We start from the raw sequence: 20,227 nt of genomic DNA on the forward strand, positions 1-20,227 counted from the left end.
CAAGTTTGTTGCACTTATATATTCAGTATTGCCCCTATTAGTGGAAATGACGGCGGATAACTGTGTGGTGAGTATGTTAGTACTACGAGATGTATCTATGCGACTTGGAAGTAACGAGGAAGGCCGGTTGGAGGATAGACGAACTATTAGGTGCTTGAATTCCATCTTGATTCGAAGTATAACCCTGAGTTATGGGAGCGTGAAGGATCTTTTCATGTTTTCCAGTTGAGAGTGAAGTAAATTTTATGTTGCGGTACGAGTTCAGACTCAGCAAGACCAAGCGACTGTGTAATGTATATGACGGTGGAAGGTATACAGAAATGTTAGATTGAGGCGAAGCAGGTGGGTTATCTCCTACGGAGTGTTCTGAAGTGGTGTGATCCTTATGTGTATGTTAGAAGATCTCATGTGTAAGTGAAAAGTGCGTGTTGAAATTTGAAATTTCGGGTCGCTTAAGAGAGTGGGCTTAACTGTTGCGGGGATGAATACGAGATTTGTAGAAGATTTAAAATACTAGATGATCTGTATTTTCACAAGCTTACAAAAGGATTTGAGCTTAATCTCACTATGGTATTATGGCATCAATAAAGTATAAGTGTTATGAGTTATCGAGTGTATTTTGATCTATGGCACCGAGCCAAGCGGGGGAGTCTGCTGTGAGTAGTTGGTTGCACGGTTAGGCGCTATGTTGGTTCCAGTTTGAGGCGTACGGGCGAATCAGTTATGGCTTGCGGAAATTGAGACCGAGGATGACTCGAATAGAGGAAATTTTTTGACAAAGGTTATATTATGCTTCATAAAGTAAGAAAAAAATCACGGGATGTCTTAAGTTGTTGTTGGTAAGGAATGCTCGGTGCATAGAGCAGGAAGTTGCCTGGATGTGTTGGGATGAGGATTTCATTCTATGGTGTCAGAGTGCTAATAAGGCACGGGTGGTTCTGTTCGTTTGATCAGGCTAATTGCAGTTTGAAGAGAGTGAGTGACTCTCGAGAATGGTTCTAATGTCTTCGAGGTTCTACATGTAACAATTGGGTATCTTAAAGTTGTATATGGGGTTAGAAACTGTGTTTTCATGGGAAGAGGTCAAGACTTGTGATATTTCTATATTGAATATAGGACTCTATGTATCAGTATCAGGAAAGAAAAGGTAACAGATTTAGATTCGCATGAAGTTCCTCAGAGTACAGTGTTCTGGAATGTGGTGTTTCTGGGAGTAATTAAGTGAGTATTCAACGGCTTATAGGTCTTAGACAATGTGGTCTTGTGCTTGGTCTCGTGTGGTAAGCCTGGGTTGAGGAATTGTGGTACTACAGCAAGAGAGAATATCAAGTTCAAAATGAATCAGAAGGAAATTTAGATAGATGGAATAGTTTGATAGTAGACCGAATCGGTATGGTAAGGATATGATTAATTCCTTGTGTGTGTTCGAGGTAATGAGTTCTTGCAGGTATTTTGCGGTGATGCTCTTAGGTTTTGATGGCTTGCTTTGCTTGATCGAGTTAGAAGGATTCAGTCCTGACATGTCTGATTTGTGCAAAAGGAACTCGGAGGGTTCTTGATGGTTTTTACCACGGTTTGGAGATGTATATTTTCTATGGGCATGCGGAGCATGGGATGTATAGTGATTTTTCTTCTAGATTGGGACCAATGGAAAGTTCTTGACCAATTGAGTACGTAGATGTTTGTGGCTCGGAAGGAAGGTGAAGTTCTCATGTTATCCTGAGATGGTATGGTATATGCGGTGGGTTGTGGAGGTTTGACAATTGCGTGTGGAAGGTTACAGTTCAGTTCTGAACGGAAAGTCATGAATTCTTAGGCAGCACGGGCAGTTTCATATGATTAAGGAAGAGGTAGTGCTAATTGGGGTGATTTGACGAGGATATGTGTTTCAGAAAAGACAATGTGATTAAGTTGATGGTACTTCGGTAGTATTGCGGCACTTTCTTGTTAGATCGACTGGTGATATTCGAGTTTGCTTGGGGGCACAGGAAATTTTTTGAGTATCTATCGTGGAATGATTGGGTATTTGAGGCGTATCATATATTCGGACGGCGAAATTGGGATCGGATGTGGTGATTCATGGGTCGTGTGGATTTGGAGACGGAAGTTCTCATATTCAGGCTATGCTGTGGTTGTGGATCATGTGTATCGGCACTATTTAGCGACTATCGGGATTTGAAGGCTCGAGTGGATTTTTCTTTGTTGGTATGTTAGATGTTGGATATGATGTTGGAGTTCAGACTGGTCGTCTCCGTGTTGGGTTATTCTGGACTATTACGTTATGGGCTATGCCGGAAATGCCACGGGTTGAGTGGCGAGGGGCGGCAGATTATGTTCTAGTAGGGTGGTTTATATTTCAAATACCCAGCGAACGGCTGGGAAGGATTGCCTTTCTTAATTGAGCCTTCGTGATGGATGTCAGTGTAGAGGATTCTACCACTGATTTAGTTCCGGTGTTGAGGAACTCTCCGGATGTGTTCCTTGTGGCCGGGCATGTCATCGGGCAGGGTTGTTGATTTCGGTATCGATTTGGCGCCAGACACCGTATCGTATGGCTCCGGCAGGAGTTATAGTAGTGGAAGGAGCAGCTTTGGGCTTCTTTGATAACAAGTTCGTTGGCAGGCCAATGTGGATGCGTGTTCTAGCTGAGTCAGCTTAGTTAGCCCCAAGCTATATTATTGAGGGATAGGTTGATTCGACCGTTATTGAGCTTACTAGTGATCTGGGAGATCTATGGGTTGCCTTTCTGTGTTGTGAGACGTTATGATTTGTTGGTTATAGGCACATATGGTGCGGTTCTATTGGGATTCATAGTGGAAGTCGAGCGGGAAAAGTAATTGGGTGTTGCTCGGTGGATGGCGTATCTGTTACATCGTATCAGGTCTGCATGGTATGTGTTCCTTGTTTCACCGTAGGTGTAGTGATTTGCTTTGGTTCCAGGTGTCAAATTGTGCGCGGTTGTCAATTTCGAGCATAGTGACTTGAGGTGTTTCATGTGGAACAGTGTTTGGATAGAATCGCGCATTTTTGCAGCGAAGCTAGGTAGAGATAAGACCTTGCAGGTTAGATTCGGGTGTTCTATTTCTATGATGTGAGACGGGTTCTCAGTCTTGTGTTGTGGTGGTACGGGTGAGCTTGAGGTACAATTCCTTCATTGAGTCATTTTCATGATTGAGTATGTTAGGACCGTTGCTTATTGGCGCGCGTATTATGCCAGTTGTGGCTTAGGCCTCTATTGATGCGTCATGTCACCAGAGTGATGTGTTGGATTAGAGGAGATCGTTGGGATCATTAATGAATATGAACGGATTCGATTTCAACATGTTGGGAGGATAATGTTGAGGTTCGGCTCGGAAATTTGCTATGGTATTTGCCAAAGGAGAAGTGGTTACATGAATAGTCGATCTCAGAAATGGTTATGGTTCAGTGCGTATTTCATTTATCGTTGGCAGTATATGAAAGTGTTGGAATGAGACTTTAGTTGATAAGAGGTTTTATACCAGTATTCAGTTGTTATGGGCAGTTGTTGTGAATAGAAGTTATCGCTACAAGTGTTTGAGTTATGTGGTATATTATGGGATTGCTCCCGAGGTTGCGGCATGGGTTATTACAACTGGTTCGGGTCTATTCAGAGTATAGGTGTGAGGTTTTGATCGTATTGATGGTTTCAGAAGTGGAAATGGGGTTCTATTGCTTATAGGCCAGATTGGATTATGCTATTTTAGTTGCAATGTGTTATCGGACCTATATGAGATAGGATGACGTGGGATCACCCCCGGGTATATGCCTGGTAAAATTATTCAGCTACGGGTTGGCTTTTAGAACAACTCTAGGTACGTTCGAGGATGAACGCGTGTTTAAGTGGGGGAGGATGTAACGACCTGACCGGTCGTTTCGAGCTTTTGCACTTTGATCGCCAGTTCTCGGGCATGACTTGCCCCGTATGATGTATTATGACTGATGTAAATCATTGATTTTGGTTTTTACGGAAATCGGTATGAATTCGAAAGAACAATCTCAGTTAAAAGCTTTGAATTTGAAAGGTTTGACCAAGAGTTAACTTATTTGTATATGAGCTCGGATCGGAATTTTTATGATGTGGTTAGCTTTGTTGGGTGATTTATGACTTAGGAGTGTGATCGGAATTGGTTTTGGAGGTCCGGAGTAGAAATAGGCTTGAATTAGCGAAGTTAGAATTTTGGCGATTTCTGGTTGATAGGTGAGATTTTGATCTGAGGGTCGGAATGGAATTCCGAGAGTTACTGTAGCTTCGTTATGTCATTTGTGATGTGTGTGCAAAATTTCAGGTCATTCGGACGTGGTTTGGTTGGTTTTTGATCGAAAGTGTATTTCAGAAGTTTTTAGAAAACTTAGGCTTGAATTCGATGTGAATTGATGAATTTGATGTTGTTTGAAGTGTTTTGATGATTGGAACAAGTTTGAATAAGGTATTGGGTCATGTTCGTGCTTTTGGTTGAGGCCCCGGGGGCCTCGGGGTGATTTCGGATGGTTGGCGGGGAAATTGGAATTTGTGTTACAGCTTTAGATTTGCTGTTTTTGGTATTTCCGCATCTGCGGTTTGTGGACCGCAGATGCGGTGCCGCAGATGCGGGTGTATCATCGCAAAGCAAAAATGGGTCAGGCGAGTTGGATCGCAGAAAGCGTCAAAGGGATCGCATCTGCGGAAGCGTAGATGCGGAAGTGGTTCGCAGATGCGGCTTAGGCCGGTTTAATGAACTCCGCAGAAGCGGATGTGTTGACCACATATGCGGTACCGCAAAAGCAGATTTTGGACCGCAGATGCGGTCATGTCTGGGCAGAATATATATATGTCTTTCTTCACGATTTTTGAAGGGTTTAACCATTTTTGCACTCGGAATTGGGAGCTTTGGGCGATTTTGAAGAGAGGAATCAAAGAGACTTCGTTGAGGTAAGGATTTTGGACTTAAAACACATTCATATAGTAGAATTTCATGAATTTAGGGCTGTAACTAATGGGTTTAAATGGCTAAAAATGGAGGATTATGGCTTGAGTTTAAGAGGCCTTTAATGGAGGATTTGAGGGGTCATTTGAACTCCGATTTTGATGTTGTTGATATGTATAAACTCGTGGTAGGATAAGGAACCCGTTGATGTAAAAAAATTTAGTTTCGAGAAGTGGGCCCGGGGCTCGGATTTTTGATAATTTCGGAATTTGTGCCCGTTATTGATTGTTTTCGCTTGGGCTTTGTTCCCTTAGCATATTGTGATTCATTCGTTCTGATTTTGGATAGATTCGATGCACGTGGAGGCCGATTTGAGGGGCAAAGGCGTCGCGAGCTAGAGATTTCGCCGGTTCGAGGTGAGTAATGATTGTAAATGATATCTTGAGGGTTTGAAACCCCGGATTCGCACATCGTAGTGTTATATTGAGGTGAGACACGCGCTTGATGATGAGCGTGGGGTCGTTTACTATAGGGGACTGTGACTTGGTCCGTCCCGATTGACGCTTTTGCCGTGTATTTGATTGAAACTTATTTGTTATCATTATTATTTGGACTGATTGCCATATTTAGGCTTCGAGACAACTATTTGAACCCTCCAGAGATTTTTATCACTATTTCCTCACTGTTTTGACCTACTACTTGAACTCAGTCGTATTGTTTTTCACTATTGTACAACTCAACCACTTTTACTCGGTTTTGAAACTAAAATGATATATTAAATGATGTTTTGAGGCTGAGAACTACTATTTTTACTAGCGCCTGAGGGGCTTATGTGATTTCTGGACTGAGTATGGCTGAGGGTCAGATGTGAGGATACTATGGGATCGGGTTGCGCGCCGCAACAGTGTTATACTGATATTGATATGAGGCCGAGGGCCTAGATTTGATGCCACGAGAAGGCTTGATATTGCGCTTGGGCCGTAAGGGGCCCCTCCCGGAGTCTGCACACCCCCAATGAGCGCCATCGACGAGATATATGGATCGGGTTGCACGCCGCAACAGTGTTGGTACTGTTCTACATGTTTACTTTACTTCATATGTCTGCCATTATCTGTTGTTTGCGCTATTTCATGTGATATCTATCTGATCGCCTAGTATTTATCTATTAATTGAGTGTTGTGCCCGAGGGGCGGATTTTTGTGCTTATCTGCACTATTTGTTTGCCTTCATTTGAGTAACGGTTGAAAAAGTCATTTTTAAAAGAGGTTTAAACTGAGCTAAGATATTTTTTCAAGGATTTCACAGTTTCACTGCTTTTATTCAAAGGGTTTTAGACTGCTCTATACAGCATGTTGATGCATTTTTCGTGATTTCTTACTGCTCAGTTATTATTTACCTTTATTACTCACTGAGTTGGAGTACTCACTTTACTCCCTGCACCTCGTGTGCCGATGCATGTATTTGTTCACCCGGTAGCGGGTTTTGAGCTGGTCGAAGGCTAAGTTATCGGAGTTTAGTGAGGTGACTGTCAGCGTTCGCAGCACCGCATCTCTTCCTTTTGTTTATCTGTCCTATTTTATATGTTTCAGGCCTTGCAGTTGTATTTATACTCTAATAGATACTCGTGACTTGTGACACCCCAGTTTGGGCTATGTCGGGTTGTACTTCCGCTAATTATTATCATTTAATCATATTTAAACTGCTTATGAACTGTTTAACCGCTTTAAATAGGATGTATTGGGTTTACTTGGCTAGCCTTGTCTTCACGAGAGGCGCCATCACGACCTAATTCTAATAAGTTAACATAACTTTCTAATCTTAAATTCAAATAGTCTTTTCTTTTCATTTCTAATAGTAAATTTCTAATAAGTTAACATAATTTTCCTATTTTTTAATCTAATATATAGTCTTATTATGTTTTATGTGGCTTTTCATTAACTCGTAACTTTATATAATATCATTCTCAACTACTTTTCTTTAATAATATAAGATAAATATATAATTTTTTAATTATAAAATAAATATTTATTTTGTTTCAAAAATATTGCTCGAAAAGTTTAAATTATTTAAAATTTAATAATATTTTTAAGTATTGTATATTTACTTTATATTATTTTGTAAACTTATGATTTATAAATGTCCTTACATTATCTCTAATTTATTTTTATTGTTCAATATTTTTAGTTTTATATTTTACTATTAGACTTGAGTTATGTGGACTTATATTATAACTTTTCTTATCATAATGTAAAAAACTCTCTCATCTCAAATTTAAATAAGTTTTACACTTTTTCCTATGGTAAAAAATCTTAGTTTTTTTTTCTATTTATTCTTTATTATTGATTTTATATTATTCAATACCTAATATTATTACATTGTCATGTGAATTTTTATTAGCTTATTTGAATTTAATATCTATTTTTACCACACTCATTCTAATATGATATAGATACAAATTAAAATGCTTTCTCATCTCAAATTCAAATAATTTTTATCATTATATTTTCTTAATTGGACCATATTTTCAAAAAATTATGGTATGCTTTCAAACTTAAACTAACTAAACTCAATTCAAATATTAATCATAGAAAAATATTTTCTTAATTGTTTGAACACATTATATCTAAATGTTGTAGTAATATTTACGTATAAAATATTCGTTTGCACGATTTATCAATATTAATATGAATTTATTTTTCTTGTTATTAAAATATCTTTTGCTGATTATTTAATTTTTCTCTTACCTTATAATTAATTTGTATACTTTATGTAAGATCTTATTTTGCTGCTTGAATTTATTTAGTTTTTAAACTCAATAAATCTTTAATATCTTAAGTAATTTTTAGTTTTATTTTATATTTTAACTTACTTCAAAGTATAAATAGTCATAGGTTATCTCAATTTATGTATTTATATATATTTTTTTTCTTTATAGTTTTTAATTAATTTTTCACCTCCATATTTCTAGCTAACATAGAAGAAAATCTTAAGTGAATCAATATATGGATATAAATATAGATATAGATATAGATATTGATACAAATATACATATAAATTTAAATATATATATAAAAAATAGATTTGTCTAAAAATACATATATATATATATATGTATATATATATAAAAAAAAATTAGATTTGTCTAGATCTATTTAGATTATGTATAAGATTCATTAAACTACCTCCATTAATTATGTTTCTATATATAATTTCTAATTATTAATGTTGTCCTAAAATTGCCAAGTGGCTTCATTTTAGCTTGCCATTTGGCTTAACCACAATGCATACTACTCTCCTTTTAATATAATAACTAGTATTATTACCCACGCGATGCGCGGATACAAACCTATAAATTAACCACAATGATTTATGTGTAAATAACTTTAAAACATTAATCTTTCAGATAAAATTTATATATAATCATTAAACAAATGTTAATAAAAAATAAAAAATTCTCAAATCTCTTAAAATTACTCATAATTTCTTGTCCATAATGCATTACCTATAACTTAAAATTATCATAGTCTTGTCCGTTACTTCCATTATAATACATTATAAATAAAAATATGTTTTTTTTCTTGTAGTAAAATGTTTTATTTACTTTTATTCTTTTGATCTATTGTTCATATTAATTTTTAAATTTATCATATTTTTTATAATACCTATATTCTTATCTTTATAATTAATTAAGATAAAGGCGTTATTTTTATCTTTCAATTTATTTATTTTTTAGATTTTATTAATTAGGATAGGGCAGACAATATTTTTACAAAAATATTCACTTTCTTTTCATTCAGATTCAAAAAAAATTTAAATTTAAATTAAGTATTAGTATTAATATTATCTAAATTGCCAAGTGATTTTATAGTAGTTTGTCACGTGGCTTAACCACAATGCAAATTTTATTCATTATTGTTTAAAATACTTTCTCTTCTCAAAATTCAAATAAGTCTTATTTTCCAAATATTTCTACATTAAAATTATTTATTTATATATATTTTTCTCTTTTTCTTTTAATTTTTTAAATTATGTTGTCCATATTAATGTTTAAATTTGTCATATTTTTTATAATACCTATATTTTTATCTTTATAATTAATTAAGATAGAGGCATTTTTTTAATCTTCCAATGTAATTTATTTTAAAATTTTTATTAATTAAGATACGCCAGACAATATCTTTACAAAAATATTTACTTTCTTTTTATTGAGATTCGAAAAAATATGTTTTAATTTAAATTAAGTATTAGTATTAATACTATCCTAAATTGCCAAGTGGCTCTATAATAGTTTGTCACTTGGCTTAATATAATATATATAAACACTCACACACACACTTTCTCTTTTCAAAAATCAAATAAGTCTTATCCTTCCATATATTTCTACATTGAAATTATATATATATATCCTCTTTTCTTTTAATTTATTGTAATAATTTATACACACATATATTCTCTTGGAATTTGGTTTATAAATTTTTTGATTTTCTCAGAAGTTAACAATATTACAAAACTCAATGTCAAATTAGGAAAAAGAATGTAGTCTTCAAAAAAAATTCTTTCGATGTTACCCTTTCAAATATATATATATATATTTCTTGCAAATAACCCTTTTAAATGCCTAGAATTAAAGCGACAAAGTAGTTTTAATAGGATTTGCAATATCCCATAACTTTAGGCATTTATTAGTCCAATTAAAAATGAAATGTGATACAAAATTAATACATTATATTTTCTTCTTATCCTTTTAACTTTATCCTAAGTCTTTCCTAAATTATTATTTATTTTGTCTTACTTTGCTATGTGTCTTATTCTTAAGATGCCACTTTATTTTATATTTTAACATACTCCAAAGTATAAATAGTCATAAATTGTATCAATTACGTCTTTTTATATTTTTTATTTAGTTTCTATTATAGCTTTTCAATTAATTTTTCACCTCCATATTTCCAGCTAATAAAGAAAATCTATGTGTGGATCAATATATAGATACAAAATATAGATATAGATGTAGATATCAATATACATATAAATATAAATATAGATATATAAATAAAATTTGTCTAAGATCTATTTAGATTATGTATAAGATTAATTCAACTACTTCCATTAATTATGTTTCCATCTATAATTTTTAATTATTAATGTTGTTTTAAAATTGCCAAGTGACTTCATTTTAGCTTGCCACTTGGCTTAACCACAGTGCATACTACTCTCCTTTTAATATAATATAGATATCCTAAGTCTTTCCTAAATTATTATTTATTTTGTCTTACTTTGCTATGTGTCTTATTCTTAAGACGCCACTTTATTTTATATTTTAACACACTCCAAAGTATAAATAGTCATAAATTGTCTCAATTACGTCTTTTTATATTTTTTATTTAGTTTCTATTATAACTTTTCAATTAATTTTTCACCTCCATATTTCCAGCTAATAAAGAAAATCTATGTGTGGATCAATATATAGATACAAAATATAGATATTGATGTAGATATCAATATACATATAAATATAAATATAGATATATAAATAAAATTTGTCTAAGATCTATTTAGATTATGTATAAGATTAATTCAACTACTTCCATTAATTTTGTTTCCATCTATAATTTTTAATTATTAACGTTGTCTTAAAATTGCCAAGTGGCTTCATTTTAGCTTGCCACTTGGCTTAACCACAATGCATATTACTCTCCTTTTAATATAATATAGATATAGATAATTATGTTTCTATATATAATTTCTAATTATTAATGTTGTCCTAAAATTGCCAAGTGGCTTCATTTTAGCTTGCCATTTGGCTTAACCACAATGCATACTACTCTCTTTTTAATATAATATAGATATTTCTAGCTAACATAGAAGAAAATCTCGAGTGAATCAATATATAGATATAAATATAGATATTGATACAAATATACATATAAATTTAAATATATATATAAAATAGATTTGTCTAGATCTATTTAGATTATGTATAAGATACATTAAACTACCTCCATTAATTATGTTTCTATATATAATTTCTAATTATTAATGTTGTCCTAAAATTGCCAAGTGGCTTCATTTTAGCTTGCCATTTGGCTTAACCACAATGTATACTACTCTCCTTTTAATATAATATAGATAGATAAATTTGATCAAATCTAAGTTGTTTTAATCCTTGTTAAATTTGTCTAAAAATCTATTTAGATTATGTCTTAAAAATACTAAGTAAAAATATTTCTATTTAGATTATTTCTCTATGTACTATTTCTAAGTGACATTTTCTGAATATGCCACTTGGCTTAATGTCATGCCTCACGATATTCCTTTTAATATAATATAATATAATATAATATAATATAATATATATATATATATATATATATAATATTTAAGTTTTTTCTTATCTTATAAATAAATTTATACTTTACGTAAGATCTTATTTTACTGCTAGAATTTTTTTAATTTTTGAAGTCAATTAATCTTTAATATCTTAAGTAAGTTTTATTTTATATTTAAACTTACTTCAAAGTATAAATAGTCATAGGTTATCTCAATTTATATATATGTATGTATGTATAAAGAGAGAGAGATTAGATTTGTCTAATATATATTTGGATTATGTATAAGATTCATTAAACTACTTCCTTTAATTATGTTTCCATTTATAAGTTAATAATTATATTTGGAAAGCTATCAAAATTTATTTAGTATAAGAATGTGAGTCAATTTTAATTGATTTCTACCATAAATTAAATTTGATCAAATCTAAGTTGTTTTAATCCTTATTAAATTTGTCTAAAAATCTATTTAGATTATGTCTTAAAAATACTAAGTAAAAATATTTCTATTTAGATTATTTCTCTATGTACTATTTCTAAGTGACATTTTCTGAATATGCCACTTGGCTTAATGTCATGCCTCACGATATTCCTTTTAATATATATATATATATATATATATATATATATATATATAATATTTAAGTTTTTTCTTATCTTATAAATAAATTTATACTTTACGTAAGATCTTATTTTACTGCTAGAATTTTTTTAATTTTTGAAGTCAATTAATCTTTAATATCTTAAGTAAGTTTTATTTTATATTTAAACTTACTTCAAAGTATAAATAGTCATAGGTTATCTCAATTTACGTCTTTCTATATTTTTTATTTTTTTCTATTTTAGTTTTTTAATTAATTTTTTACCTCCATATTTCTAGCTAATTTAGAAGAAAATCTACGAATGGATCAATATATATATATATATATATATATATATATATATATATATATATATATATATATGTGTGTGTGTGTGTGTGTGTGTGTGTGTGTGTGTGTGTGTGTGTGTGTGTGTGTATATATATGTATGTATGTATGTATGTATAAAGAGAGAGAGATTAGATTTGTCTAAGATATATTTGGATTATGTATAAGATTCATTAAACTACTTCCTTTAATTATGTTTCCATTTATAATTTCTAATAATTAATGTTGTCCTACAATTGCCAAGTGGCTTCATTTTAGCTTGTCACTTGGCTTAACTATTTACCTCCATATTTCTAGCTAATTTAGAAGAAAATCTATGAGTGGATCAATATATATATGTATATATGTATGTATAAAGAGAGAGAGATTAGATTTGTCTAAGATATATTTGGATTATGTATAAGATTCATTAAACTACTTCCTTTAATTATGTTTCCATTTATAATTTCTAATAATTAATGTTGTCCTACAATTGCCAAGTGACTTCATTTTAGCTTGCCACTTGGCTTAACCACAATGCATACTATTCTCCTTTTAATATAATATAGAAGATAATTATGTTTCTATATATAATTTCTAATTATTAATGTTGTCCTAAAATTGCCAAGTGGCTTCATTTTAGCTTGCCATTTGGCTTAACCACAATGCATACTACTCTCCTTTTAATATAATATATAGATAGATAATTATGTTTCTATATATAATTTCTAATTATTAATGTTGTCCTAAAATTGCCAAGTGGCTTCATTTTAGCTTGTCATTTGGCTTAACCACAATGCATACTACTCTCCTTTTAATATAATATATAGATGCATACTACTCTTCTTTTAATATAATATAGATGCATACTACTCTTCTTTTAATATAATATAGATATAGATATAGATTATGTATAAAGATGTGCAATTCACTTGTAGGAAGCTTTCTACTTATTTCCTGTATATTCAAATCAACGACTCTTGATCAACTTTTCTGATGACTGTGATGCTCACATGTGTCAATGCCAAATAGTAAGATTAAAACATACAAGTGAGGACATTGACATCGTATAATTCGAAAAACCTAGCTTTTGTCTGAAAGCTTTCTTTCCTTTCTTTAATTCTTCATCAACAAATAAAACTTCTTTTGCTAAATTATCATGGGGCTTCTTCTTCTCATCAAAATGTTAGATTCTATTTATATGAGTTGGTTAAGAAGTTAATTTATAATTGTATTATTTTTACAACAAACATTATGCTGAAAATTAAAATTTGGTTGTATTACGTTACATTGTACGAACGAGTGATTTATCGCATTGGATAGTTCTTAGGTTGTGTATTTATACGCCTCAATAGGCAGACAATGCGTCCAAACACGTCAAAATTACAATTTTTTTTTGGTAGTAACAAATAGGGGTGTTCATGGTTCGGTTTGGATCGGTTTTTCCCTAAAAAAAAAATCAAACCAATTTAGTCGATTTTTCAAATATTAGAACCAAACCAAACCAATTAAGTCGGTTTTTTCTCGATTCGGTTTATGTCGATTTTTTCTTAAATATAAGACATACACTACCAAACATATATTTCGGTCACCACATTTTTAACTTAACACTATCAAATCAATTGTCCTTGGACAACAACAACAACAACAACAACAACAACAACGACCCAGTATAATCCCACAAGTGGGGTCTGGGGAGGGTAATATGTACGCAAACCTTACCCCTACCCCGAAGGGTAGAGAGGCTGTTTCCAGGAGACCCTCGGCTCAAAAAAAGCAACAGGAGACGATATATTAGTACCATAAAAATGCATAATAAAATAACAACAATATAAGAGATATGAAATACAGAATACGAAATAGATGGCTAGTATTGTAAAAACTAGCAGGTAAAGCCCTGCATCAATAGACGACCAATGACATTCTTAGTCTAACTCCTAACTGGCTAGTCTCACTCTATTGTGCTGTAGAAATATTCACAATTTTCCCCTAACCTACAACCTTAATGCTCGACCTCCATAATTCCCTGTCAAGGGCCATGTCCTCAGTAATCCTAAGTCGCGTCATGTCCTGTCTGATCACCTCTCCCCAATACTTCTTAGGTCGCCCTCTACCTCTCCGCGTGCCCACTACAGCCAGTCGCTCACACCTCCTCACCGGTGCATCAGTGCTCCTCCTCTGAATGTGCCCGAACCATCTGAGTCTTACTTCCCGCATCTTGTCCTCCATGGGGGCCACACCCACCTTCTCTCGAATATCTTCATTCCTAATCTTATCCATCCTTGTATGCCCGCACATCCACCTCAACATCCTCATCTCTGCTACTTTCATCTTCTGGATGTGTGAGTTCTTTACCGGCCAACATTCAGTTCCATATAACATGGCAGGCCTAACCACTACTCTATAAAACTTACCTTTTAGTAACGGTGACACTTTCTTGTCACACAAGACTCCCGACGCTAACCTCCACTTCATCCACCCCACCCCTATACGGTGTGTGACATCCTCGTCAATCTCCCCGGTCCCCTGAATAACCAATCCAAGGTACTTGGAGAAATCTATTATTTACCAAGATATATTGATGATAATTGAATCAAATAGTGATGAATAATTTAAGGACTTAATTAAAAATATATTATTTTTAACATTAAAATAGATTCTTACACTTAACAAAAGAAAACTATCATTCAAACTAGAATGTAAAGGTAAAGAACTGTATTAAAAGTGCAAACGATTAACATTTACTACAAAATTTTTGAAACTTTGTATAAAAATATACATATATATACGTGTAATAATAAATCTAAAATAGCAACTCCTATATTCGGTTTGATTCGTTTTTTTTAATTAAAACCAAAACCAAACCAAATTTGATCGATTTTTAAATTTCAAAATCAAAACCAAAAAACCCAAAAGGTATTGGTTTTTTTGGTCGGTTTGATTTGGTTTTTGGTTTGGTTCGGGTTTTCGGATTTTTATGAACACCCTAGTAACAAACAACAGTAGCATGTCGTGAGAGTAGGACATTATGCGTGAATTACACAAGACAAACACGGCCTTGCCGTCAAAAATAAAAATTATACAAAGAGCAAGCATCTTTCTGGTAATCATCACTTCAGCCGGATATCTCAGGGAAATGGCAAGCTCTCTGCAGCGAATAGCGAGGCATTCCCCTCTAGCCGCCTACCGATCTTCTCTCACGCCGATATGGAGACAATTTGCGTCAGAAGCGTTGGTCGAAATCAAGCCCGGTGAGATCGGTATGGTCTCTGGTATTCCTGATGAACATCTTCGCCGAAGGGTATTTACTTCTTCTCCTTATGCTCCTAGGCTAATATTTATTCTTCTCTCAGGTCATTTCGGTGCAAGAAAAACTTCATTTTACGCAACCCATTTAGGGTTTCTATAGCAGATCCATTGGTTCCGCCATTTTAGGGTTAGCAAAGGAATTCAGGAATCGATGTGGAGGATTCATATATCCGGTTTCAAATTGATTTGGGATTGTTTTAGTTGATTGATTGCTATCACTTGTATCTTTGAGAATTTATCTCGACTCCATTCCAAAGACTAGAAATATATATTTAGCTGTTTCTTTATTCCCACTCGTTTCTTCTTCTCACGCCTATTCAATGAGGCAGAAGAGAGCATAACTTGCTCAGATGCTTGAGAGAAGTAAAAAGTTCTAATTTTTCATGTTTAGGAGCAAAACGGGCTTAGCAAGGCTAAAGCCTTAACGTCAGTCTCTAGCTTGGCATTATAGAAACTTTAGTTAGGGAGCATAACTTCAGCTTGCATGTGATTGCATTAAATAATATGACAGGGTTAGAGTTTTTAAATTTCGAGTTGCTAGAGCCAACAAAGAGCTCTTCAAAATTAGTAGGCTTAGATATAACTTCTGGTGTTGGATTCATTGAGAACCATTAATTTAAACTTAAAAATACTAGTATAATTCATGGGTTGTGGTGCCCTCTGGGCGATTATTAGACACCTTGTTTCCTCCATGTTTTTCGGCCAAGTTTGGTCTATTCCGTATTTTGCATTTCATGTCCATGCCTTGCCCTCTCTTTCAGTTTTGGTATATTCTGGATTCTTTTCTATTTATACAAATGTATTTGGTTGTTCATCTTTTCCTTTTTCTCTAACTCACAGTGGCAGTGATTGCACTATTAAATCAGCTCCTAAGTAAATACCAAATTTTGTTTTGGTCTTTAAAGGTGCTTAATATCCCATTCAACCTTCTAATATATTTTCTGCTGCTTTAAGTGCAAAATTGTTATCAGTTATTATTGGTGGTTTAGATCTTTATGCACTACTACCTATCAAAAAAAAAGAAAAGGAAAGAGATCCTCATGTACTGATCCTTTTTGGTACTTGATCTTGTTTGCTTATCAGGTTGTGATTTTCTCACCTGCTCGGACTGCTAGTCAACAGGGGTCTGGAAAAGTTGGAAGATGGAAAATCAATTTCTTGTCAACCCAGAAGTATGCTTCTATTCCTTTTCAGTATTATGAAGTTAGTATGGTTTACCAATATCAACCTATTTCCAGCCAGCATGAAATTGAGCAGGAGTTTGTACAATATTAACATTATAATCTCATCTACCTTCTCCTTCCGTCCCAAGTAAAAACCATAACAAGAAACAGGGAGAACCTGAACAAAAGCTTTGATTGGCACCATTAAGAGTATAAGTTTCACTGAGCCTGGGTGTCTAATCACAAAATAAAAGATTAACTATGAAGCTTAGACCAGAACAGATATTTCAGTGTTGATTGTAGTGTATTCTTGCGAAGGATAAAAATTTGTTGATTTATTTGCCTCCAGTGGTTCATATAATGTATCCAGATGTGGTTCATTCTTCCATTTTATTTTTTATTTAATACAATTCTGTATATCTGGCAATGGTGCTTTTTGGTTATGGAGGGACATAATAAGGAAAGCAGGTTGGTTTTAAGTAGTCGGGCTTTTCAGAAAGGCATCACTAATAGGAGTTCCACTTATTGGATTCCTGAGTTCTTGCTCTGCTGTAAAGATCATACCTATTTAAACTTCAATAGAGAAAAAACCCGATCCATTAAATTCAGCTTAACCAGACCTACTTTCTTTGTATTTTTTTTGAAGATGAGAAAATTTGTGCTGTTTTGATTAAAGAAATGTATATCCATATCTGAAGATGCTGAGAGAAAAGCACATATAATCTGGGTCAAGGACAATGACTGCATACTCTCCTCTATGCAGAGCAAACTATTTTATTTTTCGAGTTTCTGATTGCAACTGCCTGTATCTTTTAGAATGGAGAGATCAACTTTGTTTTTAAACGGTGGATAGATTGGCGACATAGCATCACTAGAGCTGTAGTCTTTCTATATGTTAAGTTCGAAGATCCATACCTTTTATGTGTTTAATTTTTTTTTCTTGATCAAGTAAAGTCTTTTACCTGTTTAAACTTTAGGATTCTATCAGATTCCTTTTCTTTAAAAATCATTCGCATATGCTGTCTTGATTTGCTCCACTAATTGCACTTTAGATTTTGTCATAATATTAATTTCTTTATTCTTTTCTATTTTTTTAAATCCAAGGAATTAAAATTTCGTTCTTGATGTTGTTTTCAATAGGGTCTGTTGAAATGTCTCGTTACCTCTTACGGAAATTGCTAATGTTGAAAAATTTCTTGTGCTGCTGAATTGTTAATTTATCTTTATGGTCTGTTTCCCTTGTCTTTTTTATATAAGTACAATTTAAGCTGAAGAATGTTTCTTTCATGAGAACTGGAATAGAGGATGCTAGTTGAATCATCTCATGCTATTTTGAAATAAAATAATATACTCTAAAGGCAAACTTTTTTGTGCTCTTCCCTCCAATTGAAGTATGTAAATGTTGTTTTCTCACCTGCTTTTAGTTTAATGTCAATTTTCAGCTCTTCTGCATATCTTTTATGCCCAAGTTTTATGTTGAAGGGTGATACACATATTTCTTTCTTCTATATATGTAGATGGGAGAATCCATTGATGGGTTGGACATCCACAGGGGATCCATATGCCAATGTTGGTGATTCCGCGCTTAGTTTTGAGAGTGAAGAAGCTGCAAAAGCATTTGCTGAAAAGCATGGCTGGGAATACACGGTACAGCTTAGAGTTCCTTAACATTTCTATTGTGTTTTTGGTTAGCTTAATGACCTTCGTTGGTTTTCCGTTCCTTCACATGTATTCTGGAATTAACAGAAAACACCTTCTAGAAGCATCAGCCAAGGCGGACTGAGTTGGGCCGTTTCACCTTTCCCCCTTGGACCAATCATGAACAAGTTCTTCAAATACTCCACGTCTGGGGAAGCCTTCTCTGTCCAATTATGAGCAAGTTCTTCAAATGCTCCATGTTGGGAAAAGCGTGAATTTTTATGAAATTTAGTTTTTGGCACCTCCAAAAAGTTCTTTGACCGTTCGGCTTTTAATCCTCTATGCGAGCCCAACAGGTCTTGCAATATGGAAAAGTTATGTGCCAATGAAATAATATCCGTCCATTAAAGAAGTGTTTGACTTGAATATGGTGTTAGAATACAAGTTGGGAAAATCTTTGTATCACTAACAGCTAGACAAACAAAATCCAGTCTCAACAAGGAAGTCAGATGTTGAATCTGATAGAAGTAGAACTAATCAATTGACCAGCATAGGATAGTTTCTCGCTGCAGCTGGCTTGATCACATTTATGTTCCACCAACAGATGAATTAAGTAAATCACTATCCAATATGCTAGAAAGTAGAACAAGAGGAACCCCAGTATCACTAGCAAAATCACATAGCCTTTGAGCTTGAGCCTCAACATCAGAAATTGAAATGGGAAGAGCTTTTAGAGGAGTATGTTGAATTTTTGACATTGTGGTCTTTTGTTGGGTCCCTCTTCTGTGCACTCTCCCCTCTTTCTGCTGCTCTGGAAACGTTTTCGTTTATCTTGAGAAATGAACAGAATAACTTTTATGTTTGGTTCTTAACGTGATGCTTATGCCATTCTTTTTGTTTTTATCTGCAGGTTAGGAAGCGCCATACACCATTATTAAAGGTTTGAAATCTCTTCTACTAAAAACTGAATTTGTGATTTGCCCAATCCAGCAGCTCTGGTTCAGACATGTATGCTGGTTTGTTTCCTCGTGGGATTGTGAAAACTCATGATCCACTGTTTGCTTAGGAAATTCAAGTAGGTTTTCTGGAGACACGTGCATTTTTTTGGGGGGTGGGGGGTGGGGTGGGGTGGAGAGAGAACCTTTACTGGTCTAGAAGTATTTGTTCCTGTTTTTCTGAAAGGGACCTTCCCATCACACACAATTCTCAAATCTCTTATTTCCACAGATATACAAAGGCAGAGTACTTTCTACTAATGATTGTCTCATAGGAATTGAGGTAGAGAACAATTTGTCTTAAAGCACAAGCACTTTAAAGTCTTGTATGTTTAATGATTGATTGCCTCAAAGAACTTGGAAAAACATAGCATAACTATTCAGTTAAAGCGCATGCACCTTAGCAAGAACCTTAGCACATGGGCCTTAGTTAATTCGTTATCTCTTCCAATTTTGTTGTTGCGATCCATGTTCCACTTGCAGAATAAATTGTTTTTATTTTGCAGATCAAGTCGTACGCGGAAAACTTCAAGTGGAAGGGGCCTCCCAAAACAGAAGAATAATCTATTTTGTACTGCATTCAAGTGCTTGAGAGGCTTATGGATGGACTGTCACAGTGCGTTGCATTCCTTGTTTTACCTTACCTTTTATAAAGATCAGTTGGTTTCCTCCTTGAAGGATTTTCTTAAGCTTCTTTCAATAATAAATCAAACATATGAAAATCCACTATTACATGGAATGTCTTAAAACCTTTATGAAGCAATTTCCCGGTGCTATACCCGATCCTACTTTGTAGTGGTTATTGGAGCTTAGTATTAGGGTTGTGGTGCGTTAGAAGACTTGTGCCTTGTTATTATTCTTTTTTTCTAAAAAGAATTTAGTGGACTGTCCAAGACAAATTTCTTACAAAGTGGTGCAGTCTAGAAAGTAACTTTCCCTGAGGAATAGGGGAAGATTACTGAA

The 20,227-nt window shown here is 33.7% G+C and overlaps 1 protein-coding gene across 1 annotated transcript; it reads left to right on the plus strand.

Annotated features, from left to right (window-relative positions):
• Positions 1-15,168: 15,168 nt before the first annotated feature.
• Positions 15,169-20,027, plus strand: LOC104219691 (NADH dehydrogenase [ubiquinone] iron-sulfur protein 4, mitochondrial). The gene is made up of 5 exons (XM_009770399.2): positions 15,169-15,460; positions 16,552-16,640; positions 18,149-18,278; positions 19,180-19,209; positions 19,771-20,027. The coding sequence occupies exons 1-5, from the start codon at positions 15,188-15,190 to the stop codon at positions 19,825-19,827; spliced, it is 579 nt and encodes a 192-aa protein (XP_009768701.2). The 5' UTR covers positions 15,169-15,187; the 3' UTR covers positions 19,828-20,027.
• The last annotated feature ends 200 nt before the right edge of the window (positions 20,028-20,227 follow it).

Source organism: Nicotiana sylvestris, chromosome 2, assembly GCF_000393655.2.
Source record: "Nicotiana sylvestris chromosome 2, ASM39365v2, whole genome shotgun sequence".
NCBI classification, from domain to species: domain Eukaryota; kingdom Viridiplantae; phylum Streptophyta; class Magnoliopsida; order Solanales; family Solanaceae; genus Nicotiana; species Nicotiana sylvestris.

What these genes read in the sequence shown, in the direction of transcription:
- LOC104219691 (XM_009770399.2), top strand. Translation starts at nt 15,188, where the DNA reads ATGCGTGAATTACACAAGACAAACACGGCCTTGCCGTCAAAAATAAAA. An exon ending in AATTTCTTGTCAACCCAGAA is followed by an intron (nt 16,641 to 18,148) that starts GTATGCTTCTAT and finishes CTATATATGTAG; the next exon opens with ATGGGAGAATCCATTGATGG. An exon ending in GCCATACACCATTATTAAAG is followed by an intron (nt 19,210 to 19,770) that starts GTTTGAAATCTC and finishes TTTATTTTGCAG; the next exon opens with ATCAAGTCGTACGCGGAAAA.